General features: G+C 59.6%; 2 protein-coding genes across 2 annotated transcripts in view; one reads left to right on the forward strand and one right to left on the reverse strand.

The window, feature by feature from the left end:
* The first annotated feature begins 1,812 nt into the window (after nucleotides 1-1,812).
* On the forward strand, nucleotides 1,813-12,974 carry LRP3 (low density lipoprotein receptor-related protein 3). The gene is made up of 6 exons (XM_008583017.1): nucleotides 1,813-1,855; nucleotides 8,463-8,601; nucleotides 9,885-10,099; nucleotides 10,518-11,634; nucleotides 11,907-12,039; nucleotides 12,322-12,974. The coding sequence occupies exons 2-6, from the start codon at nucleotides 8,588-8,590 to the stop codon at nucleotides 12,901-12,903; spliced, it is 2,061 nt and encodes a 686-aa protein (XP_008581239.1). The 5' UTR covers nucleotides 1,813-1,855; nucleotides 8,463-8,587; the 3' UTR covers nucleotides 12,904-12,974.
* Nucleotides 12,975-14,069: 1,095 nt separating this feature from the next.
* Nucleotides 14,070-25,026, reverse strand: part of SLC7A10 (solute carrier family 7 (neutral amino acid transporter light chain, asc system), member 10) — a 16,876-nt gene continuing 5,919 nt past the window's right edge. Inside the window, exons 2-11 of the mRNA XM_008583019.1 lie at nucleotides 20,540-20,744; nucleotides 18,101-18,252; nucleotides 17,736-17,861; nucleotides 17,513-17,666; nucleotides 16,638-16,761; nucleotides 16,448-16,551; nucleotides 15,890-15,986; nucleotides 15,505-15,654; nucleotides 14,690-14,867; nucleotides 14,070-14,414 (exon numbers count right to left, since the gene is read on the reverse strand). Coding sequence (XP_008581241.1) covers nucleotides 14,287-14,414; nucleotides 14,690-14,867; nucleotides 15,505-15,654; nucleotides 15,890-15,986; nucleotides 16,448-16,551; nucleotides 16,638-16,761; nucleotides 17,513-17,666; nucleotides 17,736-17,861; nucleotides 18,101-18,252; nucleotides 20,540-20,744 — 1,418 coding nt within the window. The 3' untranslated portion in view covers nucleotides 14,070-14,286. The remainder of the gene's footprint in view (nucleotides 14,415-14,689; nucleotides 14,868-15,504; nucleotides 15,655-15,889; nucleotides 15,987-16,447; nucleotides 16,552-16,637; nucleotides 16,762-17,512; nucleotides 17,667-17,735; nucleotides 17,862-18,100; nucleotides 18,253-20,539; nucleotides 20,745-25,026) is intronic.

Here is a 25,026-nt window from a genome sequence, read left to right on the forward strand (position 1 = left end):
GAGGGCGAGCTCCCCAGCACCCCGGCCTGCTGGGGTCTTAGGCCTGGGAGGGAGGCTGTGGCCGCGGAGCCCCGGCTCCCGCCCGGCTCGGAATAGCGCCTCCGAGCCCGGGGTGAGCGGCGCGCCGGCGACCCGTTCCTGCAGGCGCGGGGGTGGCAGGCAGCGGCTTTCCGCCCGGCCGGCCCGCGCTTAGTCTGGAGGCGATGGGGCCTCGGAGCTGCGGACAAAGGCCAGGCCGGCTGTCCCCTGAAGATGGAACAGTTTCCTGCCCAGAGTTGGGGCGGGGGCGGGTGTTAGCTGCGGACGGGACCGAGGATGCCGAACAGAGGAGGATGCCTGGGGAGGAGGCGGCGGCGAGAACGACTCCTGCTTTCCCTTTGTGTCTTCCCAGACCCAGCGAGGCAGGCCTGTTCGGCCCGGGGTGGTGTGTTTGGGGAGGGCCGAGAGACCTGTCCAGGCTGGCACCTGGGCGGGAGGGGCTCCGGCCCTGCCCAGGAGTTTTTCTGTCCGCCTTTCCGGAGCCCTGCGTGGGGAAGAGGAAGGAAGGAGTTAAATCCTCCACCCACATGGCTCCTTTATTTACCATGATGAAGGAGGGAGGCCATTAGAAGAGCGAGGGGTTATTAGGGGACACCCTGTGATGTCACCATGAGGGATCTGTAGCCTGACAGGTTTGCTGCAGCCACTGAAATGACAAAGTAAAAAAGCTGTAGCCTCCTCTGCCCCCCACGAGTCAGGGAGCTCCAAGTCTGGGGGAAGGCCCCCCGCTCCAGCTGTGCGATCTGGTCTCAATAACCGGTGGAATGTAACTCCTAGGGCTCCCATCCCCCGATCTGGGGGTTCTCATGTGCTCTGGGCTCTGAGCTGCTGGGTGCTGGGCTTTCCTGGTGAGCAGGGCAGGGGGGACGGGCCCTGGGCTTCCCCCAGCCCTCCCTGCTTAGGAGATGTGGCGTGGCTCTGCCCAGCAAAGCCTGGCGTCGTGGGGGTGGGGAAGCTGCCCCTGCTTACCCCCCAGGTGGGAGCTGACCCTCCAGAGATGCTCCCTGCTTCCTTTAGCGTCCTTGATGTGGGGGAGGGGTATCCTAAACCCCAGGAAGTGTGGTTTGCCCTCCCACTCTACCCATATCCTCCTTCTGGGCCCATAACCCTTGAGGCAGAGCAGTAGTGAAAGCAGAGGACAGACCCCATGGAGGTGGGTACTGGAGGGGGCAGCAGAAGAGTTCATTGCCTCCCTTCTCAAGGTCAGCCTGGCACAGTGAGGTGGGTGGTACCATCACCTGGCTGGCTGTATCTCCCTGTACAATGGGGATAATCGGAACTGCTTCCCCTCCCTCCCTTGCTGCTGGGTGGACCAGGTGGCTGCAAAGCCCCCCTGAGGGAGTGGTAGAAGCTCTCTTGACAGTCAGGGCCCCCACCTGGGCTGAGCCAGGGCCCCTCTCTGATGGGTGGTTGTAAGCCTGACAGGGAACAGACTTTCCAGGCACGGGGAGTGGCAGAAGCGATGTGACCTGGTGTGATGCAGCCAGGCTTTCCTGCTGCTCTCTCAACTGTGGGCATGCCGTGGTGGTCCTGAGACTTTCTGGGGTCCTTACCTCTGCCCATCCCAGCAGGACCAGGGGTGGGAGGCAGGGTCTCTGGGGTGGTGCTCTGGGCCTTGCCCTGTAAGATGAAGGGTCCAACTTTGAGTTCAGCTGTGTTGTCCTGTTCCCCAGCAAGGCGCCTGGGACCCCAAGAGCCATCACCCCCACTGACCAGCAAGGCGCCTGGGACCCCAAGAGCCATCACCCCCTTGTTTTTGTCTCCACAGTGAACATCTTTCTCACGGGGAGGCTCAGCAGCGCAGTTCCCGCCTTAGGTAAGTAAGCCACTTCTCTCCTTCCTCCCATCCTTCTGGCACTTCTCGGTTAGTGACCTCTGAGGACAGGCCTTCTGGGTCCTGGCTCCACCCTGAGGCCACCTGGCCTCTTGTCTGAAGACGGTTCCCTGTGCATCTTTTCTGTATCACAGAGGAGCTATTTGGCCTTGGGCAAGCTTAAACTTCTTTGAGCCTCAGTTTCTTCTTTTGTAAAATGGGTGATATAATAGGATCTACCTCAAACCTTGGGCTCTAGGGGTGATCTCCAGTTGCCTGGACCTGGACCTGGTCCTGGGATGCTAGAGGCAGGGGAAGTCCTGGCTTGGTAGGTGAGAGTTAGACAGGAAGGAGAGTAGGGCACAGCTGTAGATCGGCTGGGCTGCACATGAAGGGTGAGTACGGGACAAGCTGACTTCGGGAGACAGCTGAACACTATCGTCCAAAACACCGTTGGCCAACAGTACACAGACTCTAAGGAAACACAGTCAGCACCGCCCTGCCTCCTGCCTGTCCGTGTGGGTCCGTCCATCCCCTGGCCATCTTGGGGCTCTGGCCTAGTGCAGAGCACAGCAAAGACTCAGGAGCAGGAGGAGTGGCCCAGTCCCTCCGTCCTCCATTGCTGAAGGGGCTGCCAGGGGTTGGTGAATGGATAAGTCCAGGCCCCTGTGGCCCTCGGTGCCACCAGGAGAATTCTGAGAAGGGCCTCTTTTTCTATAATTGATAAACCCCAGTAAACCTCTTACTAATTCAGCCTATATACCGCCATCTTCTGCAAACCCTAAAAAAGTATTAAAAAAAACACAAGTATCGACATTAAAAACATTAGGTCAAGGTGTACTCAGGGAGAATGTGCAGTCCGCAGTCTGGAGGACCTCTGACTTTGTTGTCTGCTGTGCTGCATGGTGGGGCAAGAGGTACCTGGCATTTCTAGTTCTGCTCAGGGCCCTGCTTGCTGCAGAAACCCACAAGGCTGGCTCAGGTGTTAGGAGCCAGAGCTCTCAGGAAGAGGGGCCCCTGCTGGCTGCTGACAGACTAGGGTCTACAGAAGTTACTCTCACCAGCCCATCTTGGCCTCTGTGTCCCTGCCAATTCTCTCTGTACCTGGCTCCATGCTCTCTGCAGCCTGGCCCTCCTCTGCTGACTTAGCCCCAGTCCTGCCTGGCATCCTGGCCCCCCAGTTTCCTATCCTAACTTTCAGGAAAAGACTGACTGGCCCAGCCTGGGTCAGGTGTCTGTGGCCATAGTTGGGGAGGGGGGCAAGGGAGCATGGGGCTGTCACGTCTTACAAATGTGAGCCCCAGGCCAGCCCTCCTGCTGGTGTGGTGGGTGGGCATGTCACCCCAAACATATCTGTCACATGCATTTACTCCAGGTTTAGCAAAGTGATGCTCCAGGAACAAGGTCCACTCGTAGAGCTAGAGAGAGAAACACACCTGCTCAGGTCTTCGTGTTTAGTTGTCCTTAGCTGTCAAGACTTCAGGCCCCAGCAGGGTTGCCCAACTCCAGGGGCTGCTGTTCACACCAAGGTGTCTGTGCTTGGTGCCCTCGGCAGGCAGAGCATGTGTGGCCGTAAGTGGCAGACTGAGGCCCTAGCTCTCCTGGAGTCCAGCTCTGACTCCTCTAGCACAGCTGATCAGCTGCTGGCTGCCCAAGGTGCCCCCTCCCACCACAACTCCATTACTGCTGAGAACCTCACAGGTGTTTTACTCCTAAGCCCTGGTCCTGCACCAGGTGTGTCAGTCACTGACGGGGTCAGGTGACCCATCTCCTGCATCCCCCATCCCGCACATCTCTGGGCTCCACCACATGGCCACTGTGGCCCCAGGGGTAAACCTGGGCAGGGTCTTCATGTTCTCCACTCACCTGGCAACTTCCCCAAGTGCCGGGGAGGGGTTCCCAGCTCCCGGTGGTCGGGTTACACCGGGCCAGTTGTCCAGAGCATTGCTCGCCTCTGGAAATTGGATCCACAAGATGTGCTTCATAAGGCCTTGCTCATGTCCTCTCAGGAGTACTTGACGACTCTTGGGACAAGGAAAGGAGGACGCTGGCCTAAAAGTGCCCAGTCATCCCTCGCCTACTTGAGGAAGCCACCTTGGCCCCAAGGACCAAGGGAATCTTCTGCCAGTGAAGGCAGGCCACCTTCAGTTAAAGCCCAGACAGACCTCTCTGACTGCCCCTAAACAGCCCCCCAAACCCTCTCTCTTTGTCAGTATCTCCCGAAACACAGTCCTCCCATGTTTCCTCACTGCCTGCCCACTGTTACCCTATCATAACCCCTACCTCNGGTTGCCCAACTCCAGGGGCTGCTGTTCACACCAAGGTGTCTGTGCTTGGTGCCCTCGGCATGCAGAGCATGTGTGGCCGTAAGTGGCAGACTGAGGCCCTAGCTTTCCTGGAGTCCAGCTCTGACTCCTCTAGCACAGCTGATCAGCTGCTGGCTGCCCAAGGTGCCGGCAGAGCATGTGTGGCCGTAAGTGGCAGACTGAGGCCCTAGCTCTCCTGGAGTCCAGCTCTGACTCCTCTAGCACAGCTGATCAGCTGCTGGCTGCCCAAGGTGCCCCCTCCCACCACAACTCCATTACTGCTGAGAACCTCACAGGTGTTTTACTCCTAAGCCCTGGTCCTGCACCAGGTGTGTCAGTCACTGACGGGGTCAGGTGACCCATCTCCTGCATCCCCCATCCCGCACATCTCTGGGCTCCACCACATGGCCACTGTGGCCCCAGGGGTAAACCTGGGCAGGGTCTTCATGTTCTCCACTCACCTGGCAACTTCCCCAAGTGCCGGGGAGGGGTTCCCAGCTCCCGGTGGTCGGGTTACACCGGGCCAGTTGTCCAGAGCATTGCTCGCCTCTGGAAATTGGATCCACAAGATGTGCTTCATAAGGCCTTGCTCATGTCCTCTCAGGAGTACTTGACGACTCTTGGGACAAGGAAAGGAGGACGCTGGCCTAAAAGTGCCCAGTCATCCCTCGCCTACTTGAGGAAGCCACCTTGGCCCCAAGGACCAAGGGAATCTTCTGCCAGTGAAGGCAGGCCACCTTCAGTTAAAGCCCAGACAGACCTCTCTGACTGCCCCTAAACAGCCCCCCAAACCCTCTCTCTTTGTCAGTATCTCCCGAAACACAGTCCTCCCATGTTTCCTCACTGCCTGCCCACTGTTACCCTATCATAACCCCTACCTCCCACGGGGAATTCCTAGAGATCCCCCTGCCCCATTGGTATACCCCCCACTCCCATGTCACCTGAATGTCTGGCTAGAGACTGCTGCTTTGCTCAAATTTCCCAACCATCCCTCGGAGACAAGCAATGCCCACTGACTCCATTTTATGGATGGATAAGCTGAGGGCCAGGGCAGAACAGTGTGGCTGGCAGTGTGGGCCCTAGGACTGGATTCATGAAGCCCTTTCCCCGTCTGTGCCTAGGCACTGGGGTGGTGTACTGGGGTGAGGCCTGCTGTCACAGAGAGAGCTGGAGGCTGGCTGTCTGAGCTGGTGGCACCCTCCAGACCCACGGCCAAGCAGTGTCCAGTCAAGAGCCCCTGATGGGAGCTGCCAGCGCCCTGCACAGACCCCAGCCCCCCTCCTGCTCCATACACACTTTCTTGCCTGATGGCGGGCTCATGGCGGCAGAAACCATGGTCTCTGTGGCCCCCTTTGGAGAAAACAGTTAACCAAGTGCTGTTGTTACCCCTCATGTGGTAACTTTTGGGGTAGCCCTGGGGGGCCCTCTAGGGTGAGGCTCTTTGTGGGGATGTGTTGTCAGGGCTCTGTTGAGAGGCAGATCTGGGCTGGTAGTTGTCCAGTCAGGAGCCTCCCAACGCCTAAAAAATGGCCAGACTTAGGCCTAGGAGGGAGAAGTATTCTGACCAGGGTGGGCGAAAGACAGAAAGGTGGCAGGCGACACCTGGCATGAGGGTCTGGGTCTCCCTTGACTAGTGTAGGTGAGACACTTGGCCTCCAAGTGCCCTGACACAACAGGCAGGCCTATCTGCGTCCCCTTGGGAAGACCTCTGGGGCCGGAGTAGGGAGAGACTGGACCCTGTCCTTCCCCAGGCCCTGTCCTCGGGGCTGAGGGTACAGGTGAACAAGGCATGGTTCCCATCCTTGGATGACTCAGAGGCCTGATGCTTCAGCTTAACATGTGCTTTAGAGACTCAATGTGGGAGCAAGATGTGTCCCCAGCCTTGCTAGGCCCTCCCTATCCAGGAACCTCCCACCCAGCACCCTCTGGGAGAGATACCTCTTCTGGGTTTTGTAACCCCACACCTCCCAGGTATCCCAGGTTAGCACCCAGGGTCTCTGTGAGGTCCACATGGCTGGTGGCTTCACCTGTCAGAGGGAACCTGACTGTGGCTGGGGCACTTTGTATGTTTGGGTGTACCCCTGAGACCCCAATCCATTTGTTTCCTCCTTACCCTCTGTGGCTGGGAGCAGAGTGCATTGCTCCCATTTTCCAGGTGAGAAAACTGAGGCTCAGGGAGGCTGCCTCCCGGGGCCACGTGTGAGTACCAGGTGGTGAGGTGCTGGCTTGTACCCCGCTGACCCGGGATTGTTGAGGCTCCGATGGTGACCCCATAGTGGCCAGCTGTGCTTTAGGGCCAAGAGAAGGTGTTTTTGCTCTAGTCCTTTGATGCTCTCGTAAGTTGTTGGTGGGGGTTACCGACTCCTCGTTAGACACAGTGTCAGGTCACCTGGACCTCTACAGTCATGGCAGTCCCCATTGGAAGGGGTTCCACCTGCTGCTCATGCTTCTAGGTGCTCAGCAGGTACTTGGACTGACCAGTACTCTCAGTGATCCACATTTATTGAGCACCTACTGTGTGTTGGGCACCGTGTAGGATCCTGGGGAAACGGTGTTGGGCCAGAGCCATTATGGCCCCTGCCTTCTCGTGGGAGACTTTCATCAGGCAATCCCAGGAACAAAAGGGAAATTGCAGAGGCTGGGGAGAGTGGACAGGTAGAGGGCCCGAGCTCTGCTGGGGTAGCCTGGGGAGGGCTTCCCCAAGAAGGGACACAGAGCTGAGAGCTGACTGATGCTGAGTGGGAGTCAGTGCACGGGTCAAGAGGGTGGGGAGAGCTCCTGCCAGGGACCAGCAACAGCAAAGTCTCCCTCCCAAGCAAGGGGCTCTGGGAGGTGTGGGACCAAGGGGGTTCTGGGAGGTATGAGGCAGAAGGAGTGGGCAGGGAAGTGGCTGGGGCCACTGCAATGAATTGTGTCCTTGTCCTAAGAGCATGGGAGGTGGCCAGAGGGCTTTCCCTCTTTCTGCAGCTGCACCATTTAAGGTCCCAGAGATTCTTGCTTATAGCCAGAGAGAACGCTGCTTCCAGGGCACCAGGTCTAGCATGGGAGGTTGAGGAGGCAGTGTCCCTGGGCTTGGCAAAAGGGTCAGAACTCTGAGCCTTGGTCTCTCCATCTGTAAAATGGGCCTTGCTTTTGTCACAGTCGGTTGTGAGGATCAGATGAACCAGCATGGTGCAGGGTTGAGAGGGCAATGACGCGGCTGCGGCCAAGTGTAGGGGCCCACTGCCTGGTCCTGGGAAGGCTCGCCACTGCCACAGCCAGTCTGGAGCCTCAGGCTGGGCAGGCTCAGCTGGGAAGCAGAAGGTGGGATAATGGATTGGTTAAAGTGAGGCCCGTGGGGCAGGGTGTGGTGGGGCTCCTCACCTGCTTTCATCCCTGACGCGGCATACAGTCAGCACTCTACATGATTGGTGGCTCAGGGCCGGCAGTGAGAGGCTGAGCCCACCAGAGGGTGGGGTGAATCCTGACCCTGCCACTCACTGGCTGTGCAGCCCTGGGCAAGTCACTCTCTTCTGAGCCTTGGTCTCCTCGTCTGGTTACAACATCTATCTCCAGAGGCTTCCCACTTGTATGTATTCAGGATAAAACCCAAATTCCACACAAGGTATGCTGAGGCCCAGCCTGTGCTTCCAGCCCCATCTGGACATTGCTGCATCCCTTCAGGCCTGTTTTTCAATCTTCACTCCACCCAGGGCTTCTCCGTAGAGTCTGTCTGCTCTCACCCCCAGCCTGGGAGTTCTCCAGAGCTGGGCTTTTGCCTGTCCTATTTGGCATGCCTATCATTTGTGCTTGGTGCATAGTAGATGCTCAGTAAATACATGTTGAGTGAGCAAAGGCTGAGGTCTGCATTTGGTATGCTTCAGGGAGGGCAAAGCCGGGGACTGTAGTGGGATGGCCTGTGCAGGCCTGACAGGCCTGGGGGTGCAGAATTCCCCACTAAGCTGAGGCCCTGAGGCCACGATGTTGCACCTTGGAGTGGCTGGTTGCCAAGGGGAGTTGTTGGTGGGCTCGATCTCAGCCCTGTTGGAGGTGGGGGGACAGTACCTAGGCTCTAGCACACTTTGTAGGGTTGGGGCTACAGCTGCTTTGAGTTCAGGTGAGTCTTCTTTGACCTCCCCATACATACCTCTTCTGTGAAGTCTTGAGTTTGTAGCCTTGCCCTTGGCCATGACCACACTTGGCTGGACTTGATCTCATCCTGGGGGAGGCCTATGCTCAAGCCATGGGGGCTCACACCCCCTTTCCCCTAACCCGCTTCTCACTGAAAGGTGGAGCTGGCATTTCTCAGTCTCCTCTTGCGACAGCCGCCTGCAGCGGAAAGCTGGAGCAGCACACAGAACGGCGTGGTGTCATCTACAGCCCGGCCTGGCCCCTCAATTACCCGCCGGGCACCAACTGCAGCTGGTACATCCAGGGCGACCGTGGGGACATGATCACCATCAGGTGAGGGGGGCCTAGAGGTATCAGAGGAAATAGATGTGGGCCTACACATGCTGGGTTGAGTGAGTGTGTGTGTGTCTGAGCAGGTGTGGAGGGCACAAGCTTGGGTGTGTACGTGTGTGAGCGTGTGCATGTGTGAGAGGACACGTGACCATGTGTGAGCTGTAAGTATGTGTGTGCACATGTGAGTGCATGTGAGCAGGCGTGGGCATATGAGCATGCCCAGCTCCCTGGGTCTCTGAGGGCCTCCATGGCTGGGTGCCCTGAGACTTTTTCATGGGGCGTGGAGGCTGTCAGTCACCTCAGCCCTGCCAGGAAGGGAGTCCTGGGAACTGGTGGGCATGATCTGCTGTGGCAGAGGTGCCCTCTCTGTCCAGCAGGGGTGGCTTGAGGCCAGGCTGGCACCAAGCCCAGAGCAGGGTTTCCCCAGTGGGACTTGGGGCAGTCTCAGCAAGGGCAGGAACCAGGTAGGGGCCTGAGTGCTCAAGCTGCAGGGACCTGCAGAGGGAAATTGGGTGAAGCAACCAGATAGTGGCGCTGAGGGACTGGAACCCCTGGCCTGGAGTAGTCATGGGGACGTTTTGATTTCCAAACTACGCAGGAAATTACTGTGACTTCCGTCTGCCCTATTTCTCATAAATGCCAAAGCACAGAAGACCTCTCCACCTCAAGTTACTCCGCAGCTCCAAAGCACAGGGATGTGATGGCATGAGCAGGTTCTGTCCTGGTCTCTGTGCCTCAGTTTCCCCATGGCCACAGGGCATGGCTCTGGGCCTGGGGGTCCAGGCCCAGTGTTTCTCCCAGGTGACAGGTTGTCACCCAGCTGCAGTCTCAGCCAGCCCATGGTCATGACCTCACCCTCAGTGCCCAGGCCTGGGGATCTGTGCTGGGTCTGTCCCAGCAGACCCAGTGTGGGAGGAGTCTGGGCCTCTGTCCCAAGGGCCTCTGTCCTTCAGAGGAGAGTGTCATGGGGCTCCTGACTCCCCCTACACTTTGACTTTGGGCTGGAGGTGCTGTGTGTGCACTGAGGAGGGAGGGAAGGGAGCGGCCACAGAGCTGAACGTGACAGATGCTGTCCACAGGTGTCATGATTCTTTATGGAGCCACCCTCGGACCCCTGGGAAGGGACAGGGTGGCTGGGAGTGGAGGAGTCACGCAGTTTGGGAGGCGAGTGGGGGCGGGGCTGGCCATCCTTGCCGTGAGCTCCAGCCTGATCACTCTCTGCTGATCCTTGGCCATGGGCCCCTGCCTGCCCACCACAGCCGCGGTCCTCTCCGCCCCCGCAGCTTCCGCAACTTTGACGTGGAGGAGTCTCATCAGTGCTCCTTGGACTGGCTCCTGCTGGGCCCAGCGGCCCCGCCCCGCCAGGAGGCCTTCCGGCTGTGTGGCTCTGCCATCCCGCCCGCCTTCATCTCTGCCCGCGACCACGTCTGGATCTTCTTCCACTCAGACGCCTCCAGCTCGGGCCAGGCCCAGGGCTTCCGTCTCTCCTACATTCGAGGTGATACTGGCCGCAGGGTGGGGCAGGGACACCAGGGAGCATTCAGTGCCTGCACCTGGGCTCCCTGCAGGCTCTCCCTGACCAGCCCTGTCAATCTTAGGACATGATGGGACTGGTCATGCTGCTGCCTCAGGATGCCTCGGAACTTCTTGAGGTCACTGACCCCACGCCACAGGCTTGGCTGGGGAGGGAACTCGCCCCTTACCCCAGGCTCAGGTCAGGGTCTGAGCCTACCCTGGCATTCGAGGTGGCCACAGAGAGGCGAGGGCCCCTTCTCTTTGGTGCTGCCTTTTCCCAAGCCCTGCAGAGGCCCAGCAGGGGTGGGGGAGCCACCTGCCTGCTCCTGACTCCAGGCCCCCGTGATGGAGGGTGGCTCTGCTCTCCCCTGACTGCCTCCTGCTACTTCCTTACCCCACAGGGAAGCTGGGCCAGGTATCCTGCCAGGCGGACGAGTTCCGCTGTGACAATGGCAAGTGCCTGCCGGGACCATGGCAGTGCAACACTGTGGACGAGTGTGGGGATGGCTCGGATGAGGGCAACTGCTCTGCACCCGCCTCCGAGCCCCCAGGCAGCCTGTGCCCCGGGGGCACTTTCCCATGCAGCGGGGCACGCTCCACGCGCTGCCTGCCGGTGGAGCGGCGCTGTGACGGCACACAGGACTGCGGTGACGGCTCCGATGAGGCCGGCTGCCCTGACCTGGCGTGTGGCCGGCGGCTGGGCAGCTTCTATGGCTCCTTCGCCTCCCCAGACCTGTTTGGTGCAGCCCGCGGGCCCTCGGACCTTCACTGCACGTGGCTGGTGGACACACAGGACCCGCGGCGCGTGCTGCTGCAGCTGGAGCTGCGGCTGGGCTATGACGACTATGTGCAGGTGTACGAGGGCCTGGGCGAGCGCGGGGACCGCCTGCTGCAGACACTTTCCTACCGCAGCAACCACCGGCCTGTGAGCCTCGAGGCCGCCCAGGGCCGCCTCACCGTGGCCTACCATGCCCGTGCCCGCAGTGCTGGCCATGGCTTCAACGCCACCTACCAGGTGAAGGGCTATTGCCTCCCTTGGGAGCAGCCATGTGGGAGTAGCAGCGAGGGGGACGGGGGCGACACGGGTGACCAGGGGTGCTTCTCAGAGCCACAGCGCTGCGATGGCTGGTGGCACTGCGCCAGCGGCCGAGATGAGCAGGGCTGCCCGGCCTGCCCGCCCGACCAGTACCCCTGCGAGGGGGGCAGCGGCCTGTGCTATGCGCCTGCCGACCGCTGCAACAACCAGAAAAGCTGCCCTGATGGCGCCGACGAGAAGAACTGCTTCTCCTGCCAGCCCGGCACTTTCCACTGTGGCACCAACCTGTGCATCTTTGAGACGTGGCGCTGTGACGGCCAGGAGGACTGCCAGGATGGCAGCGACGAGCATGGCTGCCTGGCTGCGGTGCCCCGCAAGGTCATCACCGCTGCCCTCATCGGCAGCCTGGTGTGTGGCCTGCTGCTTGTCATCGCCCTGGGCTGTGCCTTCAAGCTCTACTCCCTGCGCACGCAGGAGTACAGGTGGGCGCCATACCATGGCCGGGGCCTGGGGGTGCAGTGCAGGCCTGGAGCCTCGGTCTCTTCACCTCCCTGAGGAAAGGCCTCAGGCTTGCTCTCTGTGCAGCTGTGGGTTTACAAACTGGGGCTTGGACCATCCATGTGTGGACTGCTCTTGCACATACTGGGGTCTAGCCATCTGACCATGTCTGCATGGAGGGGCAGGGTCCTCCAGTCCTTTGCTGTGTGGGTCCCCACCAGCCCTGCCATGCTGCCCTTCTGCCCACCGCTTTCAGGGCCTTCGAGACCCAGATGACGCGCCTGGAGGCTGAGTTTGTGCGGAGGGAGGCACCCCCGTCCTACGGTCAGCTCATTGCACAGGGCCTCATCCCACCCGTGGAGGACTTTCCTGTCTACAGCGCGTCCCAGGTGAGCCCCAGAAGGCATGAGACCCCACAGGCCTCAGGCTTCTGGCCGGACCTCAGAGAATGCCCGTGACAGGGAGCCAAGGGGCCAGGTGGGACAGCGTGTGGGCTGGTCTGGTTCAGGGGTCAAAGGAAGGAGAGGGGAAGTCTGGGCAGGGTGACCTGGGGGCCACGGCCAGGTGGGTGGGACAAATTGGTCCTTTAGGGTCTCGGGTCCCTTGGGGGTGTGCTGACCTCTGCCCCTGAGTGGCCTGGCTGCCCCCTCAGCCGCTGCCCCACCCTTCAGGCCTCGGTGCTACAGAACCTTCGCACAGCCATGCGGCGACAGATGCGCAGGCATGCCTCCCGCCGGGGGCCCTCCCGCCGCCGCCTCGGTCGCCTCTGGAACCGGCTCTTTCACCGGCCGCGGGCACCTCGAGGCCAGATCCCACTGCTAACTGCCGCGCGCACCTCACAGACGGTGCTGGGTGATGGGCTCCTCCAGCCTGCACCAGGGGGCATCCCGGAACTCCCGGCCCCCCTTACAGACATAGGCAGCCCCATGGAGGCTGGGGACAGGCCTCCCAGTGTCCTCAGCCATGCACCAGATGTGGGATCTTCAGTGCCACCCCTGCCTTCTGGCCTGCGAGACCCAGAGTGCAGGCCCCTGGACAAGGACCAAAAGGCCAGCAGGGACACGCTTGTGGACAGCCCAGCTCCTGCAGACCTGCCTCGGGAGCCCTGCTCAGTCCACGCCCCCCAGCCCCAGGCCCCCACTGCCAGCAGCAACCTAGGCGCCCACTCGCCAGAGCCACTGGGGGTCTGCCCCCTGCCACCCTGCTCCCCAACGTTGGAGGCCAGTGATGATGAGGCCCTGCTGGTCTGCTGACCCACCGGACACACTGGTGACTGCCACAGCCCCGCTTTGTAACCAGGGAATACACAGTCATTTCTACCCTGCCTCCGCGTCCTTTCTTTTGGAGAGGCCCCCCCAGGCAGCCCCAGTGGAGGGACTGGGCCCTCAGCCAGCTGGCTGCCTCACTTGCCCCCACCCCTGGGTGGGCAAAGCAGGTGGGGGCTGCAGGGCGGTGAACAGGGAAGAGGGTGGAGTGATGAGACCCTCTGTGGGGTCCCAATATACACAAGCACTCTGGGGTCTCACTCGAGTCTCCCCCACTCTATTCTGGGGATGCATTTCCAGAAAAGCGGGGGTCCAGGACAGGGCTCTGTTTTCTGTGGCTTCTTGCTTCATTCTCCTGGTGGTGGCACCAGCTGCCTGCCAGAGCTGTGCTGGGAGCCGCAGTGAGGACTGAACAGGGCCAGGGGGACGCTGGACCTTGTCCATGATGATTGCTCTGTTGGCAATGAGCCTTCCTCCTGTCCTTCCCAGCAGGGCCCCTGGCGGAGCTGGGCAAGGAGGCTTCTGCCCCATCCTCATGCCTGTGGTGGCAGCATGGGCCTTGCCAGGCTGTGCTCTTTGCCCTCTGGCTGAGGGGTCAATCTCCTGGGCACCATAGCAGGGCTGGGAATATGGGCACTGGGACGGGTAGAGGAAGCCCATGGGGTAGCTTGCAGGCACTGAGGTCCCCTTGATGAACTGCTCTGCTTTCTTAAGGGACAGAGGCTGAGGCACCAACTGACAGTGGCCAAATCCATCCCAGCCTATCCCAGGGCCTCAGAAACCAGGGTGAGGCTGTGGGTCCTGAAGTCATGACATTCACTTGGTGGCAATCTATGGGAAGAAAGACAATCCTGGCACAGAATCCCCAGGCACTCCTGGGTGGCTGAGCTCAGGCTGGCATTGAGGGGCCTGGGTGGTGGGCAGACTGAGTCTCTTCCCCATCCTCCATGTCCCTTTGGGGCAGGGTGGCTCTGGGCTCCACGGTACCAGCCCCAGGTGAGGGAGTGTCTGGGTCAACAGCAAAGCCCCCAATACCAAGAGCCTCCTCCAGAGCCTGCCATGGCACCTTCCTGGCCAGCGACATGTGTGCCCCTGCTGAGGTATGCCATCATTGGACGCAGTCTGTGCCCACCAGGGACTCGCCTGAGCACATGTGAACCACCAGCCCTGTTTATTTATAGGCCTTTTCAGGAAAAGCTAGCAGGGCAGTGCTACGACAGGAAACCCAGTCACATCTTCAGGGCTCCCTTACAACAGGCCTCTAAAAGTCGTATCTTTTTTTTTCCAGGAAGAAAAAAAAACTTTTGCAAAAACACCTCCTCAATAAACAACATGTAAACAGAAACAGCTGCTTCAGTCTCTACAAATGTCTCATTGTGTCTTCAAGGGCTTGTTTGTGGCCAGCAGTGGGGAGGGCTGGCAGGGGCCATTGTCGTCCTCGGGGCAGTCCTGGGGGTAAACCACGAAACACAGCTCCTGGCCCCAATGTGTCATTGATTCTGAGGACAGATGGATAGACAGATGGACCATGGGGCCTGATCCCTTGGGACAGGTGCAACCTCATCTCTGGACACCTCCCTTGGGCAGGGGTCTTCAGGGAGCTGCCCTCTCTGCAGGTGGGCTCTGGACACTTGGGCCACATCTTGGGGAGACAATAGGTGGTGGATGGGCCCCGTGTTACTACCGCAGCTGCTGGGAGACTTAGCTCTGGGGCGAGCCTCTAGGAAGGCCCCATCTCCAGACCCCAGCCACCTCAGGAAGCTGCCCGGCTCACCTGTGAGTCTGTGCACACACTTTGGTTTGCTTCTCCAGAACACTCCCAGGAAGAAAATAGGCACCCCTGTGAGGATGATGATGACGCCCACCCCACAGACCATGGGCTCTGAGATGAAGCTGAAGACCAGCAAGAACGCCCAGAAGACCAAATAGGTGATGGGGATGAGAAGGTTCACCTGGGGGAGAGCAAACCTAAGTGCTGATGGTGCAGGGCCCCCGGCTTTGGCCCCACCACCCTGGGGGTCTTAGAAGCTTTTCTCCCTTCCTGGGAGCTGGGGACTGAGGGGCCCCTTCTGGCAGCAGCCCAGTGTGCTGGAAGCCAATTCATGGGTTGGCCAGTTGGCCAAATCTTTGAGGATTTGTCAAAGTTTCAGCAGCTCTGAGCTCCACCCAGCAGTGTGTGCAGACTTGTTGCTTCACTTGGTGGAGGTCAATTATTTTGGGGTGTTTCCCATTTCAGGCACTGAGCACTTAAGGATTTATGCAAATAGGATAATATGCAAATGAGGGGCTTTTCTTTTAGCTCAGACTTCTGTTTTTGTGTGGACTCATGGAATCCTGACTCTGTTACTGGCAGCCTGTGTGACCTCGAGCAGGTTCCAGAGCCCCGTTTTCCTCATCTGTAAAGTGGGGGTATTAAGAGTGCCATCCTCATGCGGTTGTTACAAGGGGTCAATATGTCAGTGCATAGGAAGCTCTGAGCAGGGCCCAGCTTGCAGCCAAAGCTGGGATTGCCACCACTGTCATCACCTGCCCCTGGTGCCCACAACGACTGCAGGGTTGGCTCTGACAGGTTCTGGCACCTTGGCTCACCTTGATGGGCCTGTGGAGTGCCGGCCGCCTCCAGCGCAGCACGAGCAGCCCCAGGATGGTGACGCCATAGCAGAGGTAGTTGATGAAGGACACGTAGTTGATGAGCGTGTATGTGTCTCCCACGAGCATGATGACTGCTGTGGCCCCACACTGGGAGAGGACCTGGGGCTGACAGCTGGCCTCCCACCTGCCTCCTGTCATCCCTGCAGGCTGCTCTGGGCCTGCCCGCTCAGGTTGGGAGGTCAGGTGAGCCCCGGCCCCTTCCCACATCCCCTGTGGGCTGCCCGCCATGGCCAGGGGCTCATCCCTGCCATTAACCAGTAAGTCCCACATTGCTGAGTGGTCCTGACTCCATGCCCTGCCTGGCCTGGGTCCCCCAACTTACGCAGACAAGGAGGGCAGGAATAGGGGTGCAGTGTCTGACGTGGATCATGGCCAGCAGGCTGGGCAGGTGCCCCTCTCGGGCTCCAGAGAAGCACAGCCTGCGGGGTGGAGACAGAGATGGGTGGGGGCCATGAGCCCAGCCTTGGGGCCTCTCCACCAGCCAGATCTTGGACCTCAGCCCTGGACCTGATGTCCCTCTTGAGCTGTCACCTCTAACCTCCTGCTCCAGGCCGCAGCAGCCCCACTGGACAGCCCCTCTCTTCACCTAGCCCGTCTCCCTCTTGTTTTCTTTACCTCTGAGTTGGGATCAGACATTTGTCACTGGCTGCTCCAGGCCGCAGCAGCCCCACTGGACAGCCCCTCTCTTCACCTAGCCCGTCTCCCTCTTTCTTTACCTCTGAGTTGGGATCAGACATTTGTCACTGGTGGGATCATCATGCTAGCTTCAGGTGGACTCCTCCACCTGGCAGTGTTTCCCTTCCTGTCCCCCTGCACGGCTCATGCACACCAGGGCACCTGCCTTGCCTCACCACCACCACCGTCTCCCCAGTCCAGTCACCTGGAGGAGGTGAACAGGTAGCCATTGATCCCTCCGAAAGTGGAAAGTGCCACGGAGACGGGCATGACCCAAGAAAAGTAGCCCAGCAGCTTCTCCCCGAAGGTCTGAGTGGGCACAGAAGAGAAGCTGTGCGTGAGGCTGGGGTACGGGCTGGGGCAGGAGCCAGGGACTGAGCAGGGGCCCCACTCACCACGGCCACTGCGTTAGAGGACAGCAGCTCCTGGGGGGACATGGCAGTGAAGTAGGCGATGTTGGTGAAGGTGTACACGAAGGTCACCAGTGGGATAGAGATGAAGATGGCACGAGGTAGGTTCCTGGGGGCAGTCAGTGGAGCGTGTCAGCGTCTCACCCTCAGGAGGTGGGGATGGGGCCCAGCAACAGAAACAGCTTTGAGTCTCCATCTCCTGCGTCTGCTGGGGACACTGGGCTGGGGAAGGGAGGAGCACTGCTGCCCAGGACATGGGGACACTGCTGTCTGCCCCCCCTGCCCCCATTCTCCACCTGGCACAGGCCGATAGAAGGTAGGGCAGGTGGAGACGGGGCCGAATCGTATCCTGAGGAGAGGGCCTAATATCTGTACATAAAGAGAAAACTGTGCACAGCCAAAACCAGCCTGGAAAGCCCCCAAAGTGCCCTCAGAGCCCAGCCCGTAGGTCTAGGGTCTCCCTTGGGACTCTCCTTCAGTCCTGCCCTCTCAGCTACGACTGTTCACTGTTGGGGGCTCTGGCTGAGCGTCACTGGCCTCATTTGTAGGGACCACATTGTGTGCTCATGTATAATTTTTGGCCAGCAGCACATCACTGCATCTGTTTACAGCAGGACGATGATACCCAGTCTTTCTGAGGGCCAGTGAGGGGCCCTGACCACCCACAGCCATGCAGAACAGGGCCGGGCTAGGACGCAAGTGTCCCTGCTTTCTTTCCAGAGCCGTTCCCGTGGGGCAGCAGGTGTGGTCAGCGGATGACCAGTCTGAGCCACAGGTGGGAGGAGGTCTGTGCAGAGAGGCTGCCTCGCCCACCGGCAGGCCCCCACCCTTCTCAGTGCCTGGCTGGGGGCCCCACTCACTTTCGAGGGTCAACCAGTTCCTCGGTGACATAGTTGAGGAAGTTCCAGCCACTGAAGGCAAAGGAACCCTGGAGGAAGGCCAGGGCCAGGTGACCCACCGAGGGCATCATCCAGAAGGCGAAGGCATTGCTGGGCCTCAGCTCCTCGAAGTGTCCTGGGGGTCCAGAAATCAGGGGTCAGCGCTGTCTCCCCAGCCCTGCCCACACCCCCACCCCAGCCCTACCTTGGAAAATCTGGACAAAGCCCACGCCAATGATGAGCGACAGGGCCAGAAGCTTCCCTCCTGTGAAGACGTCCTGGATGCGCGTGGCCCAGCGCACACTGGAGCTGTTCACCCACGTCAGGAGCACTGGGGAGGAGAGGCAGCGCAGGGGCCTCATGCTGAGACCCCTCACAGTGGGCCGCAGCCAAGTCCAGCCCAGATGGCAGGAGACTGGCATCCCCTGCTGCAGCTGGAGTGCAAGAACCCCAGCCCCTGAGGCCTCTGTCTCAGGGGCTGCAGCTGGGAGTCCCGCTGCTGTGCCCTCCCACATGGGCAGTCGGCTGCTCTGGGGACAGAGGCCACCTGGAACGCAAGTGGGCACTCACTCAGGCAGGCCATGGAGAGTACTCGGGAAGCAGTGGCAGGGGGCATGCAGTTGGGGAACACAGGCTGCAGCACGTAGTTGGAGAAGGTCATGGAGATGACAGCCAGGCTGGTGGGGTACATGATGAGGACGGCGCTCCAGAGCAGCAGGAAGCTGGAATGAGTGAGACCTGGAGTGGCACGGGCATCTCCATACCCCTTCTGGTGCACCTGGCCCAGCTGTGTGGAGCGGGGCTGCACCTGGGCCTGGCACCCAAGGGCTGGCCAGGCTGCCAGAGGCCGGCGTGGTCGGGGAGCAGGGCTGACCTCGTTGAGGCCTCACTGCTGTATTTATCAACTGTTTGAACAGAGAAGGCATTAAATGTACTTAAACATCAGTGGGGCCACCATAGGGCAGGTGCTGGGAAAGACGTGGGAACCAAACACCTTTCTAATGACCACCTAGCTGCCCCGGCCACAGGTTGTTTCCTGAGCCAGGGTGAGCTGTCCTGGACCTGCAGTCACAGCTTCGGCCATGGCTTTCAGCAGATCCCTGTGGCTGACAATGGTGACTCAGCTGTGGTCCCCCTGAGGGAGACCTTTGTTGTACAGGGACTGGAACTTGCAGAGGGCCCTGGCTGTGGCTGGGGAGTGATTTAGCCCCTCCTGCCCGAATCTTGCCTCTGCAGGATGCCTATGTGGGGGTGGGCTCTGTGCTCAAGGCTATGAGGTCTGACTTGTTCCCAGGGACTCTGCCTGTATCCAGGGGAGGGTCTGCCCCTGGGGGTGATCCTAGCCCTTGGCCAGCCCTCAAGGATGGAGACTGCCTCATCCAGGGACCCCAGCCACCTCTGTGTCACCAAGTTTGGTGGGTTCCTCTTAATCCTCACTTTGCTCTGTAGCCGTATGTCCTACCCCCACCTTTACACAACCTTCCCCCTTGGAATCTGAGACATTCCAGCTCTGTGGCCCTCCTCCCCTGCTGGGAGCTCCCCTCTGCCAACCCCTCCATGTTGGGCACCTGTGGGGCAGGGTCGTGGGCCCTCTTCTCCCTCCCACCTTCCCCCAGAGTGTTTTTTCAGCCCACAGCATGAGTCTTATGCTTTCTTGGGTCCTAGCCCCCTTGAGGACCCTCTGCCCAGAGGAGAGCACCCAAGAACACACCCACAGGGGTGTGCATGCCCTGACAGGGCCCCATCCACGCTGCCCAATTAAGGGACCCCAGCCCACGTCCCTCAGAACCAAACTTTGTACACTTCAGTCTAGACTTTTCCTCTGAGCTTTAGGCCCTTCACCTAAGACATGACTGAGCATCTCCTGGGACGTGCCACAGACCTCACCAATGCGGCAATCCCCACCCCGAAATCTCTCCTGCCCTGTCCCAGGGACCATCTATGAAGCCTCTCAAAGCCTCGCACTGTACGCACTTCTCCCCTCACCCCACCCCGAAATCTCTCCTGCCCTGTCCCAGGGACCATCTATGAAGCCTCTCAAAGCCTCCCACTGTACGCACTTCTGGCCACACTGGCTACCACATCTTCCCAAATTAGGCTCCTAAGTGATTCTGGAATCTGCTTGCACCTTTGGGGCCCTTGGCATGACTCAGCTGGACAACTGGCCTGCTGTGAACCTGACCTTACCTCCAGCCACAGCACACAAACCATGCTTGCTTGGGCCCCTACGCTCTCGGTACATGCTCCCTCCTGCCTGAGATGTCCTTCTCCCTGGCTGGAAGGGCTGAGAAAAATCCTACCCTTCTTCTAAGCCACAGTGCAAACATGGTTTTTCCTGGGAGCCTTCCTTAGGGGATGTGTACCCTGTTCTCTTTGCCACGTGGCTGCTGCCTCTTGTAGACACCCTCAAAGGAAGGATCCTCTAGGTCTTAATCACATTTGAAGGGCTATTTCCCCTCTGCTCTGTGAGCAACTTAGGACAGGGACTTATAACTGCATCCCCAGCCCTTGGCTCACAGTATGCTCAGCAATTGTTCGTTGGTGAATAAAGGAAGTCAGGGAGCTGTTTCAGGGGAACTTTTGCAGGGCGTGTGAGAATATCATGCCTCGCTCCCCTCTCCCCACACAGCGCACGGGTTTACTAAAATCAAGGCCCCTCCTTGCCTGGGTACTAACATTATCTAGTGGTTTCTGATAGTAAGAGCCTCCCTGCTCCATAAGCAACCAGGTGGGGAAGTGGGACTCGGAGGGAGCTCTGTTTAAAAGGAGACACAGAGAGGTCAAGGGGCTAGCTAGAGTGTCCCCCAGACACCAGCACAGTGGGATGGGCATTGGTGCCGTCCACCCTGGCCTTGGAAAGCTGCCCAACACTCCCACTCCCTTCTCTCCATCCACCCCATGGCCTCCCTGTGATGTGGGAAGCGGAAGAGGAAACCAAGGCCCAGGGCCCGACTGGCCATCCTGTTCCAAAGAGGCTGACCCCCAACCCCGCCAGCACCCCACACTCACCCAGCCAGGCCTCCGAAGATCTCTGTGACGTAGGCATAGTCCCCACCGGACTTGGGGATGGCAACTCCCAGCTCTGCATAGCAGAGGGAGCCCAGAGCAGTCACGCCCCCACCCAGGACCCAGACGAACAGGGCCAGACCCACAGAGCCCGAGTGCTCCAGGACACCCTTGGGTGAGATGAAGATGCCTGAGCCGATGATGTTCCCTGCGGGGGAGAGAGGGGGAGGCATCAGGCCGCCGGTCCCCTTCAGCAGCCCAACCTTCTCTTTGGGTGCAGATGCTGCAGTGAGGAAGGCAGGCCAGAGTGCTTCCTGGAGCGCAGGGAGGAGGTGGGCCTGGAGCGTGTGGGTGCCACTGGGCCCTCGAACCTAGCAAGTCCCACTCTGGGCTCATGATCTGCCCTCTCCTCAGTCCCTGGCATGGGAAGTGGCATCCTGTCCAGCCACAGGCTTCCTGCCAGAGATGGGTCCTGTCTGAGTTTCTCTGCCCGCCATGGGCCCCTGTGAGGTGGAGCCAGCAGAGTGAGGCAGCTCAGCCACCTGAGGCATGGCAGAGGTGGCCCCTGTGCATCCCCACATGACCCATACTCAGGCCCTCACCTCTAGCTCAGGCCCCTCGTCTTGTCAGCCTCCAGCCACTTGTCCTCCCTCCAACCTGCTGGCCACAGCTGGCCTCCTAAAGCAAGACCTTGACCACTCTCTTGCTGCTTTCCTCTTGGCCAAAGTCCAAACTCATGGAGTGGCTTAGGGAGCAGCACCTCTGCCATGAAGGCCTCCTCGACCACACCGGGTTTGGGACCCCTTCCAATTCACTGCTCTTCCCTGTACTTCATTTCTTATCTTCTCTCTCCCCTCTGCCTATGAGGGAGCCCATCTCCCTGCTTCCTGGGCTCCTCCCTGACCTAGAACCCATGCTGTGGACATGGACTCTGAAGAGACCTTCTTTCCTGGTGCTGTTAAAATGTCTCAGGCCCTGGGCCAGGGCCAGTGGGGAAGGGAGTGGAACTGGTGCATTTTAAGGGCTGGGTTGGTCAGCAGCCATCAAGGCAGGGATGGGGTAGGCTATGGCAGGCTGGAGACTCCTGGCCCAGCCTGGGGATCTGGACACAGACTGCCGCTTCCCTTGGGGCAGCCCTTGATTGCACAATGGAAAGAGGGTTGGTCAGCAGCCATCAAGGCAGGGATGGGGTAGGCTATGGCAGGCTGGAGACTCCTGGTCCAGCCTGGGGATCTGGACACAGACTGCCGCTTCCCTTGGGGCAGCCCTTGATTGCACAATGGAAAGCCTGGGCTTGGGCTCACCTCTCCAGTCCTGTCTGTAAAATGGGGGTATGGTGAGGGCGCAGTTAGATGCAGCATGTAGAGCCCATTCACAACTGTATCCGATATGTACTTTGCATCGTCACTGCCATGATTCTGTGTGAACTGTCTGCAACCTCACCAGCAGGCAGCCACTGCTCCTGCCTCCTCTCACTTCAGTTCTCTGACACATAGTAGGTGCTCAGTACATATCTGTTGAGTAAACTGATGGATGAGTAAATGGCCTGATGACCAAAGTGGCATCGATGCCTTGATGTGAAGACCCAATTTCCATGCAAGTGGAATCTGCTGTGATTCTGGAAGGTGTGCCCTGTCCTTGGGACCGACTCTGAGTCTTGGAAGGATGGTTGTGTGGGGGAGGGGGTGCTCCTGTTGACTCCAGATGTCTGGAAGCAGAAGGGGACTGTGCACCCAGACCCAATTTCCATGCAAGTGGAATCTGCTGTGATTCTGGAAGGTGTGCCCTGTCCTTGGGGCCGACTCTGAGTCTTGGAAGGATGGTTGTGTGGGGGAGGGGGTGCTCCTGTTGACTCCAGATGTCTGGAAGCAGAAGGGGACTGTGCACCTTCCGCTTTCTACAACAATGGGAAATGCTCAGAGGGCCAAGCTGTGGTCTGCAGAGCAGGTTCCCAGGATGAGCAAGACTCTGAGTGGCCATGTATCCCTGAGCTCCCTGGCAGTTAGCGCAAAGCAGGGCAATGTTCTGCCTTAGGTGGGTCTCATCGTCTGTGCAAATGAATCAGGTAACCTCACTGGAGATTTGCACTAGGACCTGCCCACGAGGACATGACCCCAGAACCCATAGGCCACGTAAACAAAAGAGCTGATACTGGTGGGACCTGGGGCCCAGCTCCTCGATAAGGATGGCCCCCACCTGTCAGGTCCCTGGGAGGGGGTACGCATCCATCAGAGCAGAGCCCGCCCACCCACCGGCCAGGTCCCTGGGAGGGGTACGCATCCATCAGAGGAGAGCCCGCCCACCCACCTGCCAGGCCCACAGGCGGGGCTGGACGGGGACACAGCTGTGGCCGCCAATCTGCATTCACTCCTTGTCTATGGTGCTACCCCCCACCCCCACCCCCAGCCGACACAGATTTCCAGTCTGGACGGCCACGACGCCCCACTTGGTTTTCTGGTCACATCCTAGGAGCCCTAAATACATCCAGATAAGGATGAACAAATTCCTGTGCCCCAGCCCCCAGGGGTAAGCTGTGCCCTCAGTCTGCTCCCAGGGGAAGAGGGGCCACCTCCCTCATCCACCACGAGCGGACCAGGGCCTGGGTGGGCTGCTGGGTTTCTAAAGCGCCTTTGAGTTTGCTCCATCCGGCAGCAGTGCCTCTGTTCTCAGGACCTGGCGGAGTGGGATTTGCCAAAAGCCAGTGAGGTTGGAAGCCAGCGGGGGCTGGGTGGCCTTGGAAGGAGCTGGGTATGTTCAAGCTGGGGGTATCCAAGGCCCCGAGTCACCCTCCCTCAGAGACCCTACCACTCTATGCAATTCAGCCTGGCAGGGCCTCACCTGGCACCTCGTCTTCAAGGCTGGGGTCACTAGCCCTGTGCCTGGTGGCTGAAGACTCAGATGCTGGGCTCTGGGAGGCAGAAAGGGGTACCATTATTTTGAACATGTGGCCTAAGGCTACAGTTAAGAACACCAAGGACCACGTGTGTTAGCCAATGTCTCAGGTCCTCAGGGGCCACTCCCTCTGGGCCTGGACAACCTCCAGCATCTGCACAGGCTAATGCTTGAAGATGGCAGAAAACTCCACTGCGGTCCACTGGCTGATCTCAGCACCATGTGGGGTGGATGGGACTCTGCGAGGAGCAATGGGGGCAGTGGGCTTGGGTGAGTGGCAGAGGGCAGTGGGTAAGGAGGAGGAGGGTGGATACTGAGGACGGGGATGGGAGCCTCCAGTGCTTAAGTGATTATAGATGTGGAGAAGGGACTGCCAGAGCTGGAAGCAGGTGCTGCCAGTCCCTCCCAGTGGTGGTGGGCTCAGGCCTCCCTTCTCAGACTCCATGTTCAGGCCCAGCTGATCTGCCTAATGCAGGGGGACAGCAGTAGACAGGACTTGCTGTCCCGTTGTGGGATCCTGGTCTGCAGGAAGAGGAGGAGGGGCTGGAACTCAGGCAGGGCCTGATAGGACAAGGGGACGTGGGATGGCCCAGGAGATACTGCTGAGTGTCTGGTTGGTGTCTGACTGATGGCTGGCCAGAGAGATGCAGGTCCTGAGCCCTACACACTCCTGTCCACCCAACAGGACAACTGTCCTGTGGTCCTGCAGGTCCTCAGGGGGCCAGAGCTCCTGGGCAGGTAGGCTGTGAGTTCTCCAACCAGCAGGACTCCCTTGAGTCTCCTTCTCCCCCCTCCCCCCGCCAGCCTTTACTGGGTGGTTTTTATCACATTAAGATGTTTGGCCTGATGGGGCTTACTCGGCTCCTTGGAGGAAAAAAGAAAGGGCCATTGTTCCCCATGGCTGCTGCGGTGCACGCTGACCTATTTCTGGGAGGCAGCGGCAGACCATGGAGGTCACAGGGGTGGACAAGTTGGGAGAATGAGCCACCTGCCCATGGGGTGTGTGTGGGCAATGCGCAGTATGATTTGGGGAAAGGTCAGGGAAGTGCTGCCAGGCCAGGAGGCTGGCACCATCTCTCATCCCTAGAAACACATTCAAGAGTCAGCTGTGTGACTTCAGGCTAGTGCTGCCCTTCTGGGCCTCCATTTCCCCATCTTCCAAGTGGGACCACTGGGCTAGAGGGCAGCAGAGGGCTGGTCTGACCCTGACTTTGGCAGGGAGGACGCACTCTGCACATCTGCACCAGGCCCGCCATCCCCCACTGTGGCGAGCCTCTCCCCAGCTCACTGGTCTGAAGTAACCCCAACCCCAGGAGGCTCTCCACTGCCCACACTGGCTCCTATCACCTGGGCTCTGCCCTGCTCCCATGGTCCCTGGAGGATGTCTGGTAAGTGATCCTTCAATTTGATGTGGGCATGAGGGCATGCTCTTGACCTGGTCTGGCTCATCAGATGCCCTATTGTCACTTACCTTGGAGACCCCCCAGGCTTCCCAGTCTTTCCTCTGGACACCTGAGTCCCGTGGGACCCCAACACCCTGGGATGAGCAACCAGAGCCCTGCTGAGACCTAGGTGAAGCCTGTACCCCCCCCCCCCCC

This window comes from Galeopterus variegatus, unplaced genomic scaffold, assembly GCF_000696425.1.
Source record: "Galeopterus variegatus unplaced genomic scaffold, G_variegatus-3.0.2 Scaffold2795, whole genome shotgun sequence".
Taxonomy (NCBI): Eukaryota; Metazoa; Chordata; class Mammalia; order Dermoptera; family Cynocephalidae; genus Galeopterus; species Galeopterus variegatus.

Bases quoted from the DNA above. Each gene is read 5' to 3' on its own strand.
- LRP3 (XM_008583017.1), top strand. The intron at 10,100-10,517 runs GTGATACTGGCC...CTTACCCCACAG, and splicing joins CCGTCTCTCCTACATTCGAG to GGAAGCTGGGCCAGGTATCC. The intron at 12,040-12,321 runs GTGAGCCCCAGA...CCCACCCTTCAG, and splicing joins CTGTCTACAGCGCGTCCCAG to GCCTCGGTGCTACAGAACCT.